This window comes from Phyllostomus hastatus, unplaced genomic scaffold (assembly GCF_019186645.2).
Source record: "Phyllostomus hastatus isolate PE091 unplaced genomic scaffold, TTU_PhHast_1.1 phas_scaffold_182, whole genome shotgun sequence".
Taxonomy (NCBI): domain Eukaryota; kingdom Metazoa; phylum Chordata; class Mammalia; order Chiroptera; family Phyllostomidae; genus Phyllostomus; species Phyllostomus hastatus.
The window spans coordinates 21404746-21425497 of NW_025334013.1; the positions used below are offsets into that span (position 1 = coordinate 21404746).

A 20752-nucleotide genomic window follows, 5' to 3' on the forward strand; every position below is an offset into this window, starting at 1 on the left:
CTGCAGAAGTCGAACAGCGACATGGAGATTCAATTTGGGAAATTCTCCCAGAACCCGCAGAAAAAGGATAAAGAGATTAAAATAAAGAGAGAAACGATAAGTGACATGGAAGATAGATGAAAAAATCTAATATACATATATCAAGAATTCTAGAGAGAGAGAAGACAAGAGAAACTGAAGGAAAATAAGAGAGACGATGACTTTCTTAAGCTTAAGGAAGACTTGAGGTTCAGACTGAAACTGTTCACCAAGTGCCAGATCTAATTAATGAGAAAGGGTTTCCGCCACAACACATCCTGCTGAGCTTTTTGATTTTAAACATTAAGAAAAATATGAAAGGTACTTAGAAAGAAAAGCACAGGTTGCCCACGAGATAAAGAACCAGGCAGGACTCCCATCTGTCTGCGATACTAGCTGTTGGAACAGGGCGGACGAATGCTGCAGTTTTGAGACAGAAAGTGTGTGACCCATAACTTGATTTACAATCAAGCTGTCATTTATATGTCAAAGGAAATGCGTTCTCACACATGCAAGGTGACAGACAGCAGTGCAGCTATGAGCCCTACTAAAAAAATGAGTGAAAGTAGGGAAATAAAAAGCTTTCAGGGATAAAGACAACCTGCAAAGTATAGTCAAACCCAAATAATTATTGTGAGTAGGTAACTAAAGGCAAATGTGAAAACTTGTTGGGGAAGAAATCCATCATTTAAAAATAATTACAATAACATTAAAAGTCCAAGTATATATTTAAAAAAACATGGAAATTAGAGATCGGGTGGGTATGATTAGAAAGGTGAGGAGGCAAAATCAAAGCAAACCAAACCAAACCAAACCAAACCAAAACAAAAACACCCAGAAGGAACAAAGCAAGTTGACTGACAGCAGACCAGATGTTTCACTTGTAAAATCAGTAAGTACATTTCCTCTTAAAAGGAAAAACCTCTCAGAGAAAATGAGGAAGGTATATGAGGCGAACGCAGATACAACAGTTGTTAGAAACACAAGAAGACAACAAAATATCACAACTGTAGTGGGAGATTCCCTCACAGTATTCCCTACCACTGATGTATCAACTAGAAAAACAAAGTGAAGTGTGCTGAGCAGTGGTCCTCAAGCTTCCCCGCCGCCCAACACACGGTGCAAACAGGCACATGTCACTCCCGTCGGCACCAGGGGCTCGTCAGCAGGATCTCTCCAAACGAGGAGTAAGATGAGATCTGAGCATATGGATGCTGATGTCTGTAGGTTCTATCATCTATCTATCTATCATCTATCTATTTATCATCTCCCTACCTATTTTTCTATTTCTAGTGGTCTTATACATCTGTATCTACAACTATATCTATATCCACATTTATATCTGGATATAAGTTCTAAAAGTACGCACGTCTATTTCTTTCTACCTGTACCTATACTTACATTCCTATATCTATACCTGCTTATACCTCTGTCAATCACACATCCATCTATCTACCTATCTATCAAGAGATTTTGGAAGAGCATCCTACCTGGAGAGATCCCGATTACCCCTCCAGCTGGGTGTGAATGTGTGGGCGGTGGTGTGGAAAGCCATTTGACTGAGAACCCGCCCCCCCCGCCAATGGATCTGAATAACAAAATTGAGCAAGACCAAAGCTCCCTGGATCCCAACAGTAACTCTAGGAGGTGGCACTTTTACTCTCTGCCTTTTACAGAAGGAGTGGTCACGTGTTGTGCCTGCAGGCACCTCGCAGGGAGGCGGGAGAGCTCAGGAGTCTGAGGGGCACAGGCAGCGAGCCCGCGGGGCTTCACTCGCCCCTCCCCTCTCTGTGGCACCTCCACCCTACAGGGACCCCGCACTCTTCTCAGATACCTGGGGAATTAAAAAGAATGTCCTCAGTTCTGGCTGGCGTAGCTCAGTGGATTGAGCGCGGGCTGGGAACCAAAGTGTCCCAGGTTCGATTCCCAGCCAGGGTACATGCCTGGGTTGCAGGCCATAACCACCAGCAACTGCACATTGATGTTTCTCTCTCTCTCTCTATCTCCCTCCCTTCCCTCTCTAAAAATAAATAAAAATAAAAATAAATAAAACCTTAAAAAAAAAAGAATGTCCTCGTCTAATGAGAGAGCCGCATTTAAACCCCAAAGTAGAATGGCACAAACTACGGTCTCTAATTACATGGCCATAAAAACAGAAGAGAATACAAATGCAATAGGAACAAGTTCTTGGTGTGGGAGGAGGGGAGGGGAGAGGAGGGAAGAGATGTTCTTAAACAACCCCTGGGAAAAGAAGAGTAAAATTCCATCATGAGTTATTTAGAAAGTGATGATGATGCAAATAGTGCATACCAATATTTACGACTGGAAGCCCAAACTACACTTAGAGGTGAATATATTGCTGTAAACATGCTCTTTATCACACAGACAAAATAACAGACAAAGCTCTTAACTCAAGATGTTAGAACAAGAACACAATAGTCTAAAGAAAAAAATGGGGAGGGGTATTATGAAAAAAAAAAGGCAGAGGTTAATTCATCAGAATATAACAACAAACTCCACAGAAGAATTGGGAAGTAGATGCAGTAAAAAATAAATCAAAATGAAACAAACAACAAAAACCTCTGGTCCAGCTGAGTGAAGAAGGGGACTACGCATACAGCATTCAGCATTGTAAAGGCAGGAGATACAACCACTAATAGAAAGGAAATTAAATAGCATCATAGTAGCATATTACATAAGCAATGTTGCTAAAGTTAAAATAATTGCGAAATGAATTTTTTACCGAAACATAAAACATCAGCATTCATAACAAAGTAAGATACCAGAACAGAGCAATAAAAATGGAAGGAAATAAGAGAAAACCCATGGAAAAGGAAGAGATAAAATAGTGAGACAAATTTATCTGCAGAGGATATTAAAGGACCCGGGGGAATCAGCCGGCAGTGTTCACATTGTTATGGAAGGCTCGATGACTTTATAAAATGACTCCAAAAATACCAGTCTTCCAAAATACTGGCAAAGACCAATTAGAGAATGTAACGTGGGGAGGCCCATTTACAGGAGCAACAAAAGTTGCCGTGACATATCTAGGAATAAAGTTGACCAAGAATGCACACTGCCTAAATGAAAATTACAGCGCCCCCATCAGGTCACAGATGGGAAGTAAATGCAGAGACACACCACGCCCCTCTGGGTGGGAAGAAGAGTTCCTGTTCTAAAACAGTGTGTTCTCCCCCAGTCAACCTATTGTGTCAGTTTAATGGATTCCAGCGAAAATTCCAATGCAATTTTTAAAAACTTGACAACATATTTCCAAGGTTTATCTGGAGGCAAAAGTTAAGCAAAAAAAGCCAATAAAAATTCAAAACAAAGACTGTCTATGGGGACTTATCTTACTGTATGTTTAAAATTAAGATAACATTAAACATTGTTATAATGTTACAATAATTAAAGCTTTTGGATATAAGAATAAACTGACACTTAGAAGAAATGGATAAAAAGTCTAGACACATAACCTTTCCTTCATAAAATTTCACGTATGTAAATCTGGCATTTTGAAAATTCTGTTAGGACAACTGATTAAATTGGAAAGAATATGATCATGTTTCCTAAATCAAATAATATATCAAAATGAACTCCAAAGTTATTAAAGCAAAACAATGGAACTAAAAAGAAGTAAAAAAAACACAGAGGAATTTTATTTCATCAGCATGAAAAGTAAAGAAGAAACCATAAAAGAAAAACATTGATAGATTTGATATCATGGGAAATTTAAATTTTCTGACATTAAAGCACACCCTGAAGAAAATTAGATGGCAGATAACAAACTATAGGGGAAGGCTTTTTATAGCATATTATATAGGCAAGAAGTTTTTATAGTATATAATATATATGTTATCATAATACGGTGCTTTACTAAATAAATAAGAGAATAGATGCTAATAGAAAAATCAATAACAATTCACAATTAGATTCCAAATAAAAAATGCATGGACTAATAATTTCATTATAAAAAGGTTAACCTAATTAGTAATAAAAAGGGTAGATTGAAAAATGAGATACCATTTTCACTTTTCAAGCTGATAATGCCTTTGTGTTTTTTAATTACCTAATTTTGTGAGGATAAAACATGCCCTCTTATTCACTGCTGGTGAGCAAAGTGGCAAGAACTTTCTAGGGGTATATTTGACAATCTGTTAAAGAAGAATTAAGGATCTCATATATCCCTTAACTTGGCAATTCTACTTCTAGATGTTCTAAGGTAGTACAGACGTGTATAATGGCATGTATAACACAATGCAGTACTATCCATAAAATTGAAAAATTAGAAACAATCTGTGTTCATTACACAGATTTTAAATTCATTACCTACATTTTAAATAACTATATGATAGACTATTATGCAGCATTTAAAAATCCTATTACAGAATAAAATAATGACAGAGAAACATTCACAATGAATATTTCAATTAAAAATATGTATATTACTGTGTTCAATAAAATATGTAAACGATTAAGTCTAAGCAGATATAAAGACTGGAAGGAAATACACTCCATCTTTTCAATGGTACTTTCTGGGTGGCTTTTATTTATTTTAATTCCCTATATAATTATTTTTCTGTTGGCTCTAAGTTTTCTGCAATGAAAATGCAATATGTTTATAATTAGGAAAACATGTTGAGGCTAAATACAAAACAACGGGAGTGCTACACCCCACGGGGCGGGGCAGGCGCAGCTTTGGATAGAGGAGTTTCTGAAGACCCCCTCTGGGTGTGGGCCATTGGAGCTGGCTGTTGAGTGACAGAGCAGGGCGCAGGACAAACAGAACTGCGGGGCACCACCTGGAGCCAGGCTTACAGGGCCTCTTCCCTCCGAGCTGGCTCGAGATTCCCACAACCCGCCGCATCCCCATCCCTGGCCTAGCCCCGGGGTACCTGTGTGGGTGCCTGACAGGGAGCTGAGGAGACGGGAGTGCTGGCTGTGGCCGTCGTGCACCTCCACCACGTCGTTGAGGGCCGTGTGGAAGAAGGCGAACTGCCCAAACACCACTGTGGAGGAGACAGGGGGAGGAGATCTCAGTGGGGAAGCCTGCGGGGCCATGTGGGGGGCAAGGAGTGGTGGTCTGCGGGACCTCAGGCCGGGAAGAGGGAAGCCTCAGAGGAAATTGTTGGTTCACGGGGCTAACTCCTTGCTGAGCCTTTCTACTGGCCGATTAGCACACCAGCCCAGGCCCCGGGCCCAGGGACGCAGGGGCTGAAAGGGGCTGGCTGGCATTCTCCCACTCGGGTCAAGATGACATTGAGAAGTGCACCCAGCTGTCAGGTTGGTGGCCCTGGCACTGAGCCAGTCTTACTCCTTTCCCAGACAGCAGCTGCAGCAGCTACTCCAGGTCATGGAAGGGCTCTGCGTAACACCCCCCATTTTCCATGTGACCTCAGGACCACGTTCCTGATGGGTGGCCTTGCCCTGCACCCCCTCTATGCTGTTTCGGGACTAAGCAACCAGCTCTCTTCAGGCTGCCCTGTCCCTATCCTAGGTGGTCAGGATCTATTGATGCCCTTGTCCCATCCAGCACCAACTGTGTTTAGAAATAGTTCTTACTCCTCCTACAAAGGGGAGACCCAGGGAGAAAGCAGCTGGGCTGGTGAGCCTATTGCCCGGTGACAACTGGCCTGTGCTCCTCAGGACCTTCCTGAGTCCTCCAGGGATGGCAACTGTCCCCACTGCCAACCAGGTGACAAGCCTAGCTCCTTTTTACCTTGGGGTCTTGGAACCTGGAGGTTTCTCTGTCTTCTCAGGACATTTTTCTTGCTCGTCCTACTTATAGCTGCTGGGTAGGCTTCGGGTCTCAGATGGAATAGTGGGATGATGCGGCTCCCAGCTCCCTCACCTGTATTTGCAAGCCTGGCTCCATCCCACTCCTCACCTCCTCCTGCCCCTTGGCTACCCATCCCTGGCTTCCCAGTTGGCCTGGACCTGCAGCACACCTGTTCAGACTTGGGCTGTGCTGGGCAGCCCAGTGCCCCTGCCTTCCCTCAGCCCTGCCTAGTTCCTCACCACCCCCGTCCCCTTGGTTCCGGCCGATGTTTCAGTCGGTCGTGTGTCAGGAGTGCATTCTGCAGCCCGTTACACGGTGTCCACACTCAGTTGTCCAGTATGGGACACTGTTCTGCCTGTTCCCACAATGGGAGTAGGTGCAATTGAGAGTGGAATTGGGGTATAATTGGGAAGGGCCCGAGGGTCTGGAAGGAGTCCAAAAACATATAAACAAACATACAATGAAATCCCATACCATAATCCTTAGGCACGGTGACAAAATACAGGCAGATTTGTCCACTGGTGTAGTTCTGGGGGTAGCTGGGGGACAAGACCACTCCATCTGAACCCACATACTGTCCTCCACAGGGGGCTGAGGGAGAAATCAGATAGAGGGCAGGTGACCTTGTGGGCCTCCCGTCCTCTGTCCACCCTCTGTTCTACTCACTCCCAGCTTGGGCTTCTGCCTGGCAGGGTTGCTGGGAGGTGCACCGCCACTGATGTGGAGCAGGGAGCTCTGAGGACCCTGCCCTGCCCTGCCCGGGACATCCAGCCCTGACCTGGCATGGCTCCAAACCCACCCTGATGCTATCACGGGCCATCCTGTGCCCCATAGATCTTTGCCCTCTCACTATTAACATGACATTGGTCCCTGGAGGCACGGCCCTGAGGAGCATTTTGGGAACCTCTTCTGCTTACAAGCAGAATCAGAACTAATCTGCTGCCCCCACGGCTAATGCTGCATCTGGGCAGAGTCTGCATATGTGGAGAGCTGTGGTTTCCCCAGACTGGCCCCACTAGGAGAGGCCAGCCCCTGCGTCCCAGCCACCTTCTGTTCCCACCCATGGCACCCTATTCCACAGGGGGTGGACCTCAGAGCCAAGCTCTTCCACCTAGGCAAAGGGTCTTGTTTTTCAACTAGGGTGGCCACCAGGCTCTTGAAGTTCTGACGTTCCATCCTATCTGCTAGGTTTCCATGGCTGAGTGTGTGCGGACACTATGTGATCTGAGACACAACACACTGACAGGGATGAGTACGCCTGCTGAATTATCAGCCTTTCTCATCCACAGCAAACCCAAGGAGCTCCCTGCTCTGAGGACCCTCCTCCCTCTTGCCCTTGCCCAGAGCCCCTCCTGCCTCTGGCGTGCCCTCAGTCCCTCCCGCCCCCTCCCCGCCCCAGTCCCACCACCTGTGCACACTGGCCGGGGATTGTTCCAGGCAGGCTTCCCGTCGGGCCCCAGAATGCAGGTGAGTGTGGAGGAGCCCTCGACTTCATAGCCGCCATGGCAGTAGTAGGTGATGGAGGAGCCCAGCTTGAGGTCAGACCCCACTCGTGTGCCGTTCTTGATTGAACCAGGATCGAAACACGACTCTCGTGGGTTTTCTGGAAAAAAGAAAAACAAACACGTACACAAAGGACTCATTAGTGGCCTAATTATAGGGTGCAGCACCCAAAAGGAAGCTCGGATCCTAACTGGCCATAGAGCACATGGGGACTTGGGATTGCTGGCCCTATTCCCTCAGGTGTGGAACCCTCTGAATTGGTTAGAAATGCAGGGCTGGGAGTCATCTTGGAGAGTGAAGTTTCACCTCCTCGCCCTGCATTCTTGCCCTGATCCACAGAGGAGGGAGCTGCAGGTAAACCTCTGAGCGCTTTGTCCTCCCTTCGCCCACTCTCCCTGGGGAGGCATGTGGTGCTCTGACTGGCAGGAGCTGAGGGTCCCGGGTCACATCCCAGCCTTTCTTAGATTTAGGAAGGAGGTAGAAAACTCCACTCTAGCCCCTGGGGTGTGTCTGGATCTCCAATACAGTTTTCCAGGGCTTTGCACTGGGGCATTGGGTACTTGCTAGTTCCTTAAAGGAGCAGAAATTTTCCATTTGGATAGTGTGCTTATGTGTCTTCCCAATCACTCATACCATGGACATGCTCAACAGGCCTCCATTCTGTCCCTCCGCACAGGACAAGAGTGGATGTGATGCTGCCTGAGCAATTACAGGGCCCCTCAGGGCCCCAAATCTCCACAGGCTTCCTCACCCTCCTCGGCCCAGGAGCCAGCGCTCACTTCCATCCACTGCTGCCTTTCCTCACCCTCCTTGGTCCAGGACCGCTGATGGTCAGGAGGCCTGTGGTCAGGGCTGGGCAGGGTCAGGGCACAGTTGAGGCAGGTCAGTATCAGGGAGATGCAACCGATTCTCAGGGCTCCCCCGGAGTCTGGGAGGCTGTGCTACCAAGAGGTCTAGAGATGGGGGTTCACAGGGAGGCATTCAGAAATTCAAAGAGCAGACGTGAGGAGGAAAGAGCCAGAAGAGGAGGCATCAGACTTCGAAAAAGAATGGCTCAGGAGGAAATTTGCTGATGGTTGCCATTGTCAGCTGGGTGCCACTGAAGCTACTTATACAAGGGCAGCCATGGCTTCAGAGTGTGTCTCTATGCTGCCACTGGCCCGCTGGCTGATGGAAGGCGGCTCTGAGTCTGTGATCCTGCTGCGTGGAGCTGCTGCTGCAGTGGGCCCGTTAGGCAGGCCCTGTGCTTAGTCTCTGCCCACACCCAGGCGTGGAGTGGTCCCGGATACACCACTGACTCCAAACCAAGTGACACCCAGAAAATGGTCTCTCACTTACCGAGGGCCCCTCCATGGGTTCCTTGGGTGCTCTGTGATGTGTCCCCTTGACTCCCACATCAAACCTGTCCTCCCTGTAAACTTGGGTGGCTCTGGGCAAGGATACGACTGGCCATTGGGTGATTCATATGTCAGGAACTGTCACCAGGTCTTATATGTCATCTGTCCTTTTTATAAATTCAGAGTGGGTCAAATCTTATTTGAAGTTCAGAGAAATTAAGTAACTTGGGACCACATTCACACAGTTAATTCGAGGCGAAACTGGCTGTGGCATCCAGCATCCATTCTCCACCTTCATCCTTAAATTAAACCTTCCCCCCAGTCCCCGATTTTATGCAGAGTATCAAGGTACCAGCTAAAATCTACACCTTCCAGGCTCCTGCACGGCTAGATCTGGCCAAAAAGATGTAAACACAGGTCCAGTAACAGCCTCTGTCTCACTAAGAGTAAAAGCCAAAGTCCTTACAGACCTTCAACGTCCTGCATATTCTGCCTCCAATCCTCCCCTCTATGACCTCAACTCCTACTGTTCTTTCGCTAAGTTCGCTCCAACCACATTGGCCTCGGCGTACAGAATGTCCCCTCTACCCGCCCGGCTCCTTCTCTCACCACTTTAAGGATTTAACTCAACGCCCAAGTTTGGCTAGAAATCCGGGGCTGGAAGTCCTATTGGAGAGAGATGCCTTCAGGACCAGCTATCTGAAATTTCAGCGTTCCTTTCCCCAACACTCCCCGTCATCCTCGGCTTTTTTCTCTGCACTGGGATCAGTACTGTCTCACATGCTACACATGTACCTTATTTTTTCCTCTCTCTCTCCACTAGAGTGTAGGTTTCATGAGGACAGATCACCTGTTTTGTCAGCTGCTGCTGTCCAGTGCCTGGCACACGGTAGGCACTCAGTAAATATTTCTTAAGTGGGTAAGTGCAGGATTTCTAGAAACGCTGCTTAAAGGAAGGTAACGAGCGAGAGAATACGTTTGGCCCTTCCTTCTTTCTTTCCTTCCTCCTTCCCGCAGTCTGGAATTCCGACAGCACCGTTGGAGCTCCAGTTGCCATGTGCCCCGAGATAACCTTGAGGACGGGAACCTCGCACTAGCCCGGCAGAGCAGAAAGACAAAAGGAACTGAGGTGAAGCCACCTCATTGGGCCTAGATGACAGTCTCCAGGATTTCTTTCACAGGAAGGAGAATAAATTTCTACCTCATAGAAGCAACTGTGCGTTTAGGTCACTGCTGTCCTGGCATGGGGACCCCAGGTGCGTGTGACTGCCCCAGAGCTATATCCTGTGTCAGGACATCCTTTCCTCCCTCCTCTGTACCGCAAACTCCTACGCTTTTCAGTGCTACCTTCTCTGTGGTACCTTTCTGAACGTAGTCTTCTGTCTGCAAAATTCTGTTTTCTTTTTCTCTGCTATAGCACGCATGGCATTATCTTGTAATTTGGGCATGCGTATTTCTTTTCAGTGGGTTCTGAACTCATAGAGGACAGAGGGCATCACCTAATCTCCTTTTAACCCTGGCAACTGGCACAGAACTTGGCAATAGCACTGGCTGTATTTGATACATAATAGGGGCTTCATCAATGGATGCTGAATTGATTGGCTGAATACCTCAGGGCCAGGAAAATCAACAACCACATTAGGGATGCAGACTCTGCTCTACAGTTAGTCACCTGTCAGAGTAAGAAGAGCTCATCTGCCAACATTATCACATTAATAATAGTGATAAGGATAATGGTGATGATGATAGCCTTTTACATGGGAATATCACTTTGTAATTTTCAAAGCACGCTGCAATCTATTATCTCATCTATGCATCACTATGGCCCCTGCAGCGGGCTGGACCAGGTACACCCCTGTCCTGGTTCTGGATGACGGATGCGGCGATCAGACAGGCTAAATAAGGTTTCAAGTCATTCAACAATTAAGAAGTAGAATTGAGACCAAGATTAGGTCTTCCACCTGTCAAACCAGAGCCCAGCTGTGAATGATAAAACTAAATGACTGAAACATCACGATGATAAATAAAACCCAAGCCCTCCAAAAAGGGAAAATTAAAAGAACCACCTTCACCCTGGCTGGGTGGCTCAGTTGGTTGGAGCATCATCCCATATGCCAAAAAGTTTCAGGTTTAATTCCCGGGCACGGCACATACCTAGGTTGTGGGTTCGGCTAATTGATATTTCTCACATCAATGTTTCTTTCTTTTTCCCCTTTCCTTTCTCTAAAATCAATAAACATATTCTGGAGTGAGGATTAAAAATAAATAAAATAAAAGAATTAGCTTTTTTAATTCCCTAGTAGATAAGGGCCATTTTCAAACACCGTAATAAAAAGGAGAGAGAGAGAGAGAGAGAGAGAGAGAGAGAGAGAGAGAGAGAGAGAGAGAGAGAGAGAAACAACCAAAACACTCAACCAGTAAAGAACTCTTTAAAAAAAGTCTGAATTAGAGCCATGCACTGAAATGTAAATGGCCTTTATAAAACAATAGTGGAAGTCTTTGAACACTGATGTGGAAAGGGGTCTAAGATCTATATTCTGGGCAGAAAAACAAAACAAGGGAAAAAAATCATCCATATTACAGAGTAGCACATACAGTGTGATCCCATTCATATAGAACTGGGGTCAGAAAGCTGGAATTCATGGGCTCCCTGCCTGTTTTTATAGATAAAGTTTTATTGGTACACGGCCATGCCTGTTTGTTTACACACCACCCACGGCTGTTTTAACATTATAACAGCAGAGTTGAGCAGATACCACAGAGGCCATCTGGCCTGCTAAGCCTCAAATATTTACTATCTTGCCTTTTCCAGAAAGAGTTTGCCAACCCTGGCCTAGAGTTTGCATTACTTTGTATTTACATAAAATATATGGAATGAAGTAACAAGCCATCAATAATAGTACTCAGGGGATGGGAGTGACAGAAGGTGTTAAGTTTTTGGAGTACATCCTATGTGCTTCTGTATTGTTTAAATTTGTCCTACAAACAGGTGTTACTTTTAAAACAGGCAGCAGTGAAGAGACTGGCATTTTGAATTTACAAAGGAAGACCCACGGCAGCGGTGGGTGGCAGTGGTGGTGATGGTAGGAGCAGGTGTGGGGATCTGGCTGCAACTCCTTGGCTCAGTGTTACCCCCAAGGGCTTGAAGAGAAAATAGGTACTCTTTAGTACCTTCCAGTAAAGGTCACCTTGGCCTTTCCTGAGCTGTTTCAGATTCTCTAACACACACTTTGGACTCTCTGCCCTCTGTCTGGACACCATCGCACCCCTGCTCTTGCACAGTGGGTTCTTCCCAACATTTATGTCTCTGTTTCAGTGTCACCTGCTCTGCAAACCCTTCACCTTGACCGACTACCATGCTAAACTGGGTTCCTCATTTCTGTTTTGCAGAGTAGCTTGTTCTTCCCTAATGTCTTATGCTTCTCACTTCTTGTTTGTCTACTTCCCTCACTCACTCTACCCTACCTTAGAGCAGGAACCATGACCATTCTGCTCACTATTGTATCCTCCGTACTCAGCACAGGGCATGGCGGGAAGAAGCAGCACAATAAACATCGGTCGAATGAATGGATGGTCTCTACACTTGTGCATGGCTGTTAGCCTAGCCTGTCCTTGCCCAGGAAGAGGCCACTGTGTCTGTTGGAAGATGAGAATGGAGGTTCCCACCCATCTGTTCTGCTGATTTCTCTGGCCTGGTAAGAGACGATAACCTCCCTGGGACTCATTTTTAATAACTGTCTCCCAAAGACAGAACCCTCCTCATTCCCTATGTTTCCTTCTAGCAAGAGGTTAAAGCTACCCAGGAGCATGAATTCAGATGAGAAGTGCCTCAAAGTGTGGTCTCATGGAATCCCATGAATGACAGGATTGATTGCCTTCAGAATCACTTCCTGGGAGGCCTGTCTAAAGACGATGAGCCACCACAGCCACCTTCCAGGAGCAACTGAACAGAGACACCAAGGAACCGCCCACCTTGGCCTTGTGGTGAGCTGGGCTGCCGGTGCCGACTCCTCATCTGTAATAGAGATGTCAGGTGGTCCAGGATGAGAGCTCCATGGAGGCAGGGACTGTGATTTGCTCCTTGCTCTGTTCTCAGCCCCTAACAGTGTCTGGCACTTGGTAGGTTCTCACTAAATATGTGCTGAGCGAACAAATGGTAAGAATGCATGGTCTGCCCCAGCCCCTATGAAAGAGCCGACTCCCTTGACACTGCTTGGTGGACTCTTGACTGAAGCCTGGGCAAGCTGATGGCCCTTTGGGATGCGGAATTGGGATACAAAATGGGACGTGATTCAAAATCCGGAGTGAGGCACCCACCCTTTAGGGCAATGGAGAAGCAGTGGAAATTAATCTGCAGACAGAGGAGAATGTAGCAAATAATTCAGAAAGGAGCAAGAAGGAGACTTAGTGGTCGGTCAGGAGACAGAGGCGGGTAATCTCAACCTCTGACCTTCTTCTCACACTGACTTCAATCCCTCATACTTTCTGCCCTTGGGCTCTTGTATTCTAAAAATACATTCCCTTTTGGTGGTAAGATTTTGTTATCTGTCTTGCTAAAACATAGAACCCCTTTTAGCTTAAATTACTTTGGCTGTTAGTTGTTTTTCTCATAATATTCTTTCTTTTTTGTTTTTGGTCTCAAGTTAGTTTGAATTTCTGGTTTGTTTTTTTTTTTTTTGCATTTTTTTAAGTAACAAATTACTCTCCTCTTTTTTTTTTTTGCTTAAGTTAGTCTGAATGGATTTCTTGATTTGAAAGTAAATGGTCCCTAAGATGCAAACAAACTGTTCCTGCCTTCCTTCCACTTGGCAGCCGGCAGGATATGGGAAGACTTCTGGTCTGTCTGCCCTGGATGGGGTTGGACCTCAGAGAGGGGTTTTCACCAGACTCCGCCCAGCTGAGTCTGCGAGGGCTCTCCATGTGGCTCCGCACACTTCCCAGAGCAGGGCCCTCGAAGCCACAAATGCCAGGAGACCCAGATGCTCAGCATTAGCAGAGCCCTGGACCTTTCGACAAGACGGGCACCTGCGTTTGGACAGATGATGGCTTCTAGATGCATGAAGCCACCTCTTCTCTCCCTGGGGTCCAGGCCTTTCGCAGCAGGTCCTCACTGGACCACACCACCACCCAGAGCGCTCTGTGGGCTCAGAGTGCAGTGTGTCTCAGTTCTGTGCTAAGGATCAGAGAGGTATCCAGGACACACACACTTATCACAGATATTGATGTCATATGTATACACACATATCACATTCCATTGCCCTTCCTTTATGGTGATTTGCTAACACTGTGCTTTTCACAGACTGAAGGTTCGTGGCAGCCCTGTGTCAAGCAAGACTATCAGCACCCTCTTTCTAATAGCATCTGCTCACCCCACGTCTCTGTGCCACATTTTGGTAATTCTCACCAAACCTTTTCATTATTACTACTTTTGCCATGGTGACCCTGATCAGTGATCTCTGATGGTACTGTTGTAATTTCGGGGGTGCCATGGCAGCACCCATTAAGACAGTGTGTGTTCTGCCCTCTCCACCTTCTCCCCTATTTCTCTCTCTCTCTCAGGCCTCCCTATTCCTGAGACATTACGAGGCCAGTTAAAAACTCTAAAACAGCCTCTAAGTATTCAAGAGGAAGAAAGAGACAATGCAGTAAGTTTCTTTGTCTTATTTTTACGAAATTGCCCCAGCCACCCCAGCCACCCCAGCCTCCTCCACCCTGACCAGTCAGCAGCCGTCAGCACAGGGGCCAGGCCCTCCACCGGGAAAAAGACTCCAATCTGCTGAAGGCTCAGATGATGGTTAGCGTTATTAGCAATAAAGTATTTTTTAAATTAATGTATGCACATTGCTCTTTTTTAGACATAATGTTATTGCACACTTAATAGACTACAGTACAGTATAAATATAACTTTTATATGCACTAGGGAACAAAAAGAACGTGTGTGACTAGCTTTACGGTGACATCCACTTCATCATGGTATCTGGAACCAAGCCCACAATGTCTCCGAGGTACGCCTGTATTCAGCATCGTAATTGGACTTCATAATTTTCAGTAATCAGAAAAGAAAATGTACTTGTTCCACTGGGCTAACCCCACGAAGAAGGGTACAAACCCTTTTCCCTTCCAAACAAGGGCAGAGCAAATGAAACATCCATCACGCAGGGAAAAGGCACCGGGATGGAAGTGGGTGGGTCCATATGCACCAGGCACCAGCGGGCATCGGCGCCCTGCTGGGTGCTGTGCCCATTTACCAACCCTCATGACCCCTCTTTCACATGGTACCACTGTCCCTCTTTGAGAGATTAGGAAGCGCTGCTTGGAGAAGTTATGCAACTTGTTTAATGCCTACTAGTCAATAGGTGATGGAGACTACCTCTGTAAACACACTGAGCATGGGTGAGTATCACTGAGGCCGTGGGGTCTGGCAGCACAGCAGACCCATTCTGGGAACCCAGGGATCCTGGGATAGGGAGAAGGAGACCATGGGATAAGGCAGGAGTCCCTGCGCCCCAGCAAATGGGCTACCTGCGCAGAGACTGGGAGACAGGATGGGGGGTGCTAATACTAGGGTGTGTGCAATCTGAGAAAGACGGGGAGGGCAGCTCCAGGTCTCACCAGGTACCCCCCCACCCAAACAGACACATTTATCTTGGTACTGGTGCCGCAGATCCTAATAAGGTGGTGAAGGGTGCATGGGGGTGCTGTGCCTCCCTCTCCACTCTCCCCAGTAACTGGCCTCCTGCAGTCACTTGGCCGGGTCGGATGGCATTTAGGTAGGCCTTATTTCTTGGGACTGTGGTTTGGACTTGAGGACTCCTCTAGATAAGATTTTGGGTCAACAGAGGAAAGTGGAAAGGACTTTTTTTTGGGAAAGAGGACCTGGAAGTGTGGCTCTAGCCCATGGAGTCAGTGGCAAAGACCTAGGGGAGAGGTGGCCACAGCCAGGGCGCCATGAACAAGGTGATGAGGGAAGAAGCTAAGGGAGTTTGTACTCAGTAACTTACGACACTCAGGGATGGTGAAATGAAATCATCTTGGAAGGAGGCTGGAAGTGATACCATTTGGGGTGAAATTTTGGAATGTCCACCAAGAAGAAGACTCAAGTGGGACAAGTCAGAAGTCACTCAGGTGGCTGGTAAGGCTTGGCTGGGTTAAAGGATGTTATCTGCTGTGGCTACAAGTGCCACGTTTATGTGACTTTTTCTGGCTGCGTTCAACCATTTGGATGTGAGTATAACAAAGGGTGAGCTTTTGCAAGCTTTACGCAGTAGAAGGACCTCAGGATAGGAAAACTGAGGGCACTGACGAGGGTACGATTAGAGAGATGACTGAGAAGAAAAACAATGAGGGTGGTGATGACGCCGCAGTGGGGACCGTGATGGGTAGAGAGGCGGGGGCCCGGGCTGTGTCTGAGCTGCGTCTTCTGCCAGAACCCCACGGCGACGGCGTTTGCCCTGGTATCAGCATGTGGAGCAGGGTTTGTGGGTGTGCAAGAGGGTTAGCAAACGGGGGGTGTCTGGAGGAAGAGACAACAGCAACATCTCTCCCCCAGGCCAGCCATGCGAGGGAAGAAGACCACAAGCAAAAACACGCTCTCATCCGTGCACCAGTGTCTTCTAGAACTGGATCTGACAGGGAGCAGACAAATGATAGTTACGAGGGTTTTGATGAATCGATGGGTGTAAAGTGCTTAGTTAGCCATTTTTATGATTGATAGTATTTGTGAGCTCATGTGAGATATTCGCAGGAGTTGCCAAAAATATTCAATTAAAGAGCACTTTAAAAGGTTGCTGAGGTCCTACCTTTTATGCAAGTGGGGGACATGAGCCAGGAGCCTTTTATTTTTAACGGGTAATGGGACTCTATTTGTTCGCAAAGGCTGACGAGGCCGGGGTGAACTTGGGTTACATTAACACTAAGAAAATCGATCATCTCTCAAGAGTCTGTAGCACATACTGGCTACTATACTTAGACATAGTATATGTAAGCATACAATACCTTTTAATTTTAACCTCCTGAAACACGATGAGATAAAGATGGAGAAATGGGTTCCAAGAGATAACGACTTGCCAAGCTCACCCATCAAGCAAGGAATGGAGCTCGGATTTGGATAACGGTGTCTGGGATAATTAGGGAAGAAGAAAAGGTCAAGGAGACAGTAGAAGAAGGTGGAGTGCCCCAGAGCCCGGAATTACTCTTACGACTACGACCACTCCCGTTTGATATTAATGGGATGCTTAGTGTGAGCTGGGCACTGTACTTTGATGCATGAGCTCATTGATCTTTACATTTCTGAGACAGGAAGTATGCCAGCCTCATTTTGTAGATGAGCAAATGAAGTTTTCAGGTGTTAAATGAACTTGCCCAAGTCCACACAACGGCCAAGTGGACTTGACCCGCTAATGTGCCCGAACCCAGTGAACCCAACAGACTAGACCAGACGGCGACAGGCCTGTTGTTTTGCAAGTGGGCGTTTACTGGGACAGAGCCACGCCCATTCCCGTGTGTTCTGTCTTTGGCTCCTTCAGTGCTGCAAGGGCAGAGCTGAGCGGTTGTGCTAGAGATGATGTGGCTCACAGCTGAAAATGTTTACTGTTTGGTTCTTTAAGAAAACACTTTCTGATCCCTGCCCTTGACCTTGACACGTCTGAACTTGTCTTCATTAAGTCAGAAGTACAATGAGAATAAAAGAATGGGAAAACTAGAGGGGTGAGAACACGTGATCACAAAGTATCAGAAAGCATCCAGTCCATGGCAAGGTGCCAGAGTATGGCCAGGAGTGTCCTTCCTTCGGGCAGAGGTCCACGCACCGTGACCTCAGGAATGGGATGAGCTGCCCTTACCTGTGTAGTCGATGACGAAGCCTGCATTGCTCACGGACGCGTCACTGCGGAAGGCGAGGAAGAGGCTGTTGCTGCTGCTCTCAATGCGGCTCGGGAGCTGGGAGCCGTAGAAGCTTCCTATGAGGGGGCTGAGAGAGTCCCGTCCATCGTAGATATGCAGGAAGTCATAGCCAGGCTCCAAGTTAAAGCTGGGGAACAAGAACATCCCACCCCCACCCGACTAAGGTCAAATAAAGCCTCGAACTGGGCACAGAGTTGGCGTAACACCTACAATTCAATTACTGCATACCTATCATAGAATAAAAGACAAAACCATGTGATCATTTCAGTACAATTGTCCCTTGGTATCTGGGAGAGCCTCCCAGACAGCAAGCCCCCATCCCACTGGTGCCCAGCCCCTGAGACTTCCAGGGTGGGGGGAAGGATGAAGCCCCAGTGGCCTCCCAGTCAGTGGAGAAGATGGCAGAAGCAGGTTTGGGGCCGAGGAGGCAGACTGCAGAGACAGTATCCAGAAAGCTGGAGCTGAAACTTATCAACCCCTTTTAAAATTTATTTTAAAATGGAAATATATTTAACATATACCACTGTGTAAGTTTAAAGTATACAAATTGACTGGATACATTTATATATGCATTGTAGTGATAATCAGCATCTTTATCACCTCACATAGTTACCATCTCTTTTTAGTGGTTGGAATAATTGAGATTGAGCCTCTTAGCAGTTTGGTGATTACAATGCAATATCGTCCATATCCACGGCACTGTGCAGAGGAGGGAAAATGAGTTACAGCTCTGCATGCCCAGGGCTCAGCAGAGCAGGTCCAGAGCCCAGGTCTCTTCCTTCCTCTGATGTTCTTTACACTGCGCTAGGCTGTGCCTTCTTCTCCAAGAGGGAAGGAGCTACCCAGGGAGCCACTTCCAGGCAGGAAGGGGCCTGTGTCACGGAGGACCCCAGCTTCTTTCCCATACCCCCGAGCCAGTTCTCAGCTCTCCTGAGGATCCGTTACCACCCCATTCCTGGCACCGACAGCTTGCCTCTTTCTTAGCTATCCTGGCCATAGTGTGGGGGGAAAAAAACATCTATTTTTAAAACTGTCTTAGTTTAGTTGAGTATTAGAGTCCTTGAATGTATCTGTAATTTATCCCACTGGAATGGATAGAGTGAAAAATGATAGAATATTCCAGGGACTGGCAAGAATGTGGGGCCCCTGGAGCTCTTCTACCCCATGGCTCAACCACTTTGGAAAGCTGTTTCGCAGTATCTACTCGATCTGAACACATGCCCTGTGATGCTATGATTCCACTCTTAGGCATCTGTTCAACAAAGGCAACTGGTACTCATCAAGCATGCAAAGGTGAAAACAACAGAATGAGAGGAACTGAGTTTGCAGAGAACAAACTTCTGATGCAAACTCACAGTCCAGCCATGGGCTGAGATACCCCGATACCCCATTTGTCTGGGCTGAGAGTACAGTGCAGTTCTGCCCTTTAGCTAAGACATGCGGCAGAGCGAGGGGGCTGTGGCATCTCTAGGACAAAGGGGTAGGTGCAGCAGAGAGATGGGGTGAGGGGCAGAGCCAGATGTGCACTGGCCTCCTTCCCACACGGCACCTTCTCACACTGGTGTTGGCTGCAGGCTCACCCCATCATTGCTGGGAGGGATGATCTTCTTGTCCCATAACTCAGCTTCTGCCCATCTGCTCTCCTAAAAGCCACCAGCAAAGGGATTTGCAGTGGGCCAGTCTCGGTCATAAATTATGGCTCCACCACTCCCTAACTGCCTTTCTCCAATCATTGCATCTTTTCTGAGTACCCTCAATATGCCAGGCACTGTGCAAGGTGCCCAGGGCATGGGGTGTGTCAGACACCACCCCTTCTTCAAGACAGTGATGGGGCTGAAGGAGATGATGGACATGAAGATGACACAGCCAAGTCTGTACAGGTGTACGGGGTCACACAATATAAAGTTCCTAGAGCAGGAGAAGATGAAGCTTTTGTGGGGGCCAAGCTGGTATTGGGTCTAGGGAGATAAAAAGACCCTCAGCAGTGGGACAAAGCAGGGAAAGGGAGTCACTGTGAAGGGAAAAGCAGAGGCAAAGTCACGAGGGCAAGGAAGTGTCTTGGAAACTGCTAGGGCTCCAGTCTGGCTGGAGCTCTGGGATTAGGACCTGTGGGGCTGGAATGCGGTGGGGGGACCACATGGAGAAGTAGGTAGCGGCCAGATCTCTTAGAATGAAACTCAAAAGTTTGGACTTTACAGGGAAGAAGGAGGCACTTAGGATTTTAAAATAAAGGATGTATTTGTTGTTTCTTTGTTTTTAAAGTAAATGTAATTTACACACCATGAAAGGATCATCTCTTAAATGTATCACTCTCCCAGTTTATTTATGTAATATATTGAATTTATCAGGGCGACATTGGTTAATACTTTACCAATTTTGACATAGGCAGAGCAAGATCCAGAACACTTCCACCATCCCAAGCTCCCAGGTGCTCCTTCCCAGTCAGTCTTCCCCACCCCCAGAAACCACCACCGAACAGACTTGTTTTAATCACCATTCATTAGTTTTGCCGATCCCAAAACCTTGTATAAGTGGAATCATACATTATGTACTTTTTTTGTGTGTCTGTCCTCCTTGGTTCAGTGTGATATTTTTGAGATTCGTCCGCACTGCACGTATCAGTAGTTGATTCCTGATTGCTGAGAAGTATTATCATACATTGAAATGGAAAATAGAGTGGTTACTGCAGCATTTTTTCATGTGACAAGATCACTCTGCCAGCAAGCTAAAGAAGAGACTGGCATGAAGGGCAGATCAGGGCTGAGGAGCTGGTTAGGAGACTATGGTAGCCATTGGGATGGGAAATAGCAGGGCTTCCACCAAGACAGTAGCTGGGAGGATGGACAAGAGGGGAAGGTATGAGGAGTATTAAGGCAGCACAAGTTCCACGCCTTGGTCACTCCTAGAAGAAGCAGTGAAGGCAGATGGTGGTGCCAATCCGTAGTGTTCAGAGTAGAGCTCGTCTGGGGAGAATATGCCGGTATGTGGCAGCTGAGGCTCCTGCAGCGCCAGACGGAGACACCCAGCAGTTGGAGCTAGGAACCTGCAGCTCAGGAGGGAGTCTGGGTGGGTGGCAGAAGGGAGTTTGAGGATTATGAGAGGAAAGCCATGGGAGTGGATGAGCTTGTCCAGGAAGGAGGTGTGGATGAGAAGAGAAAAGGCCTGAGTGATTGTCTGGCCAAGGAAAAGGGGTGTGGCATGGAAGCAACCAATC

At 47.1% G+C, this 20752-nt stretch overlaps 1 protein-coding gene across 2 annotated transcripts in view; it reads right to left on the reverse strand.

The window, feature by feature from the left end:
- The window catches only part of CSMD2 (CUB and Sushi multiple domains 2), a 550409-nt gene that overhangs the window by 94155 nt on the left and 435502 nt on the right, over positions 1-20752 (reverse strand). For both annotated transcript variants that reach the window (XM_045858971.1, XM_045858969.1), the window contains exons 29-32: positions 17478-17665; positions 7206-7400; positions 6272-6388; positions 4914-5027 (exon numbers count right to left, since the gene is read on the reverse strand). In XM_045858971.1, the coding sequence (XP_045714927.1) occupies positions 4914-5027; positions 6272-6388; positions 7206-7400; positions 17478-17665 (614 nt within the window). The remainder of the gene's footprint in view (positions 1-4913; positions 5028-6271; positions 6389-7205; positions 7401-17477; positions 17666-20752) is intronic.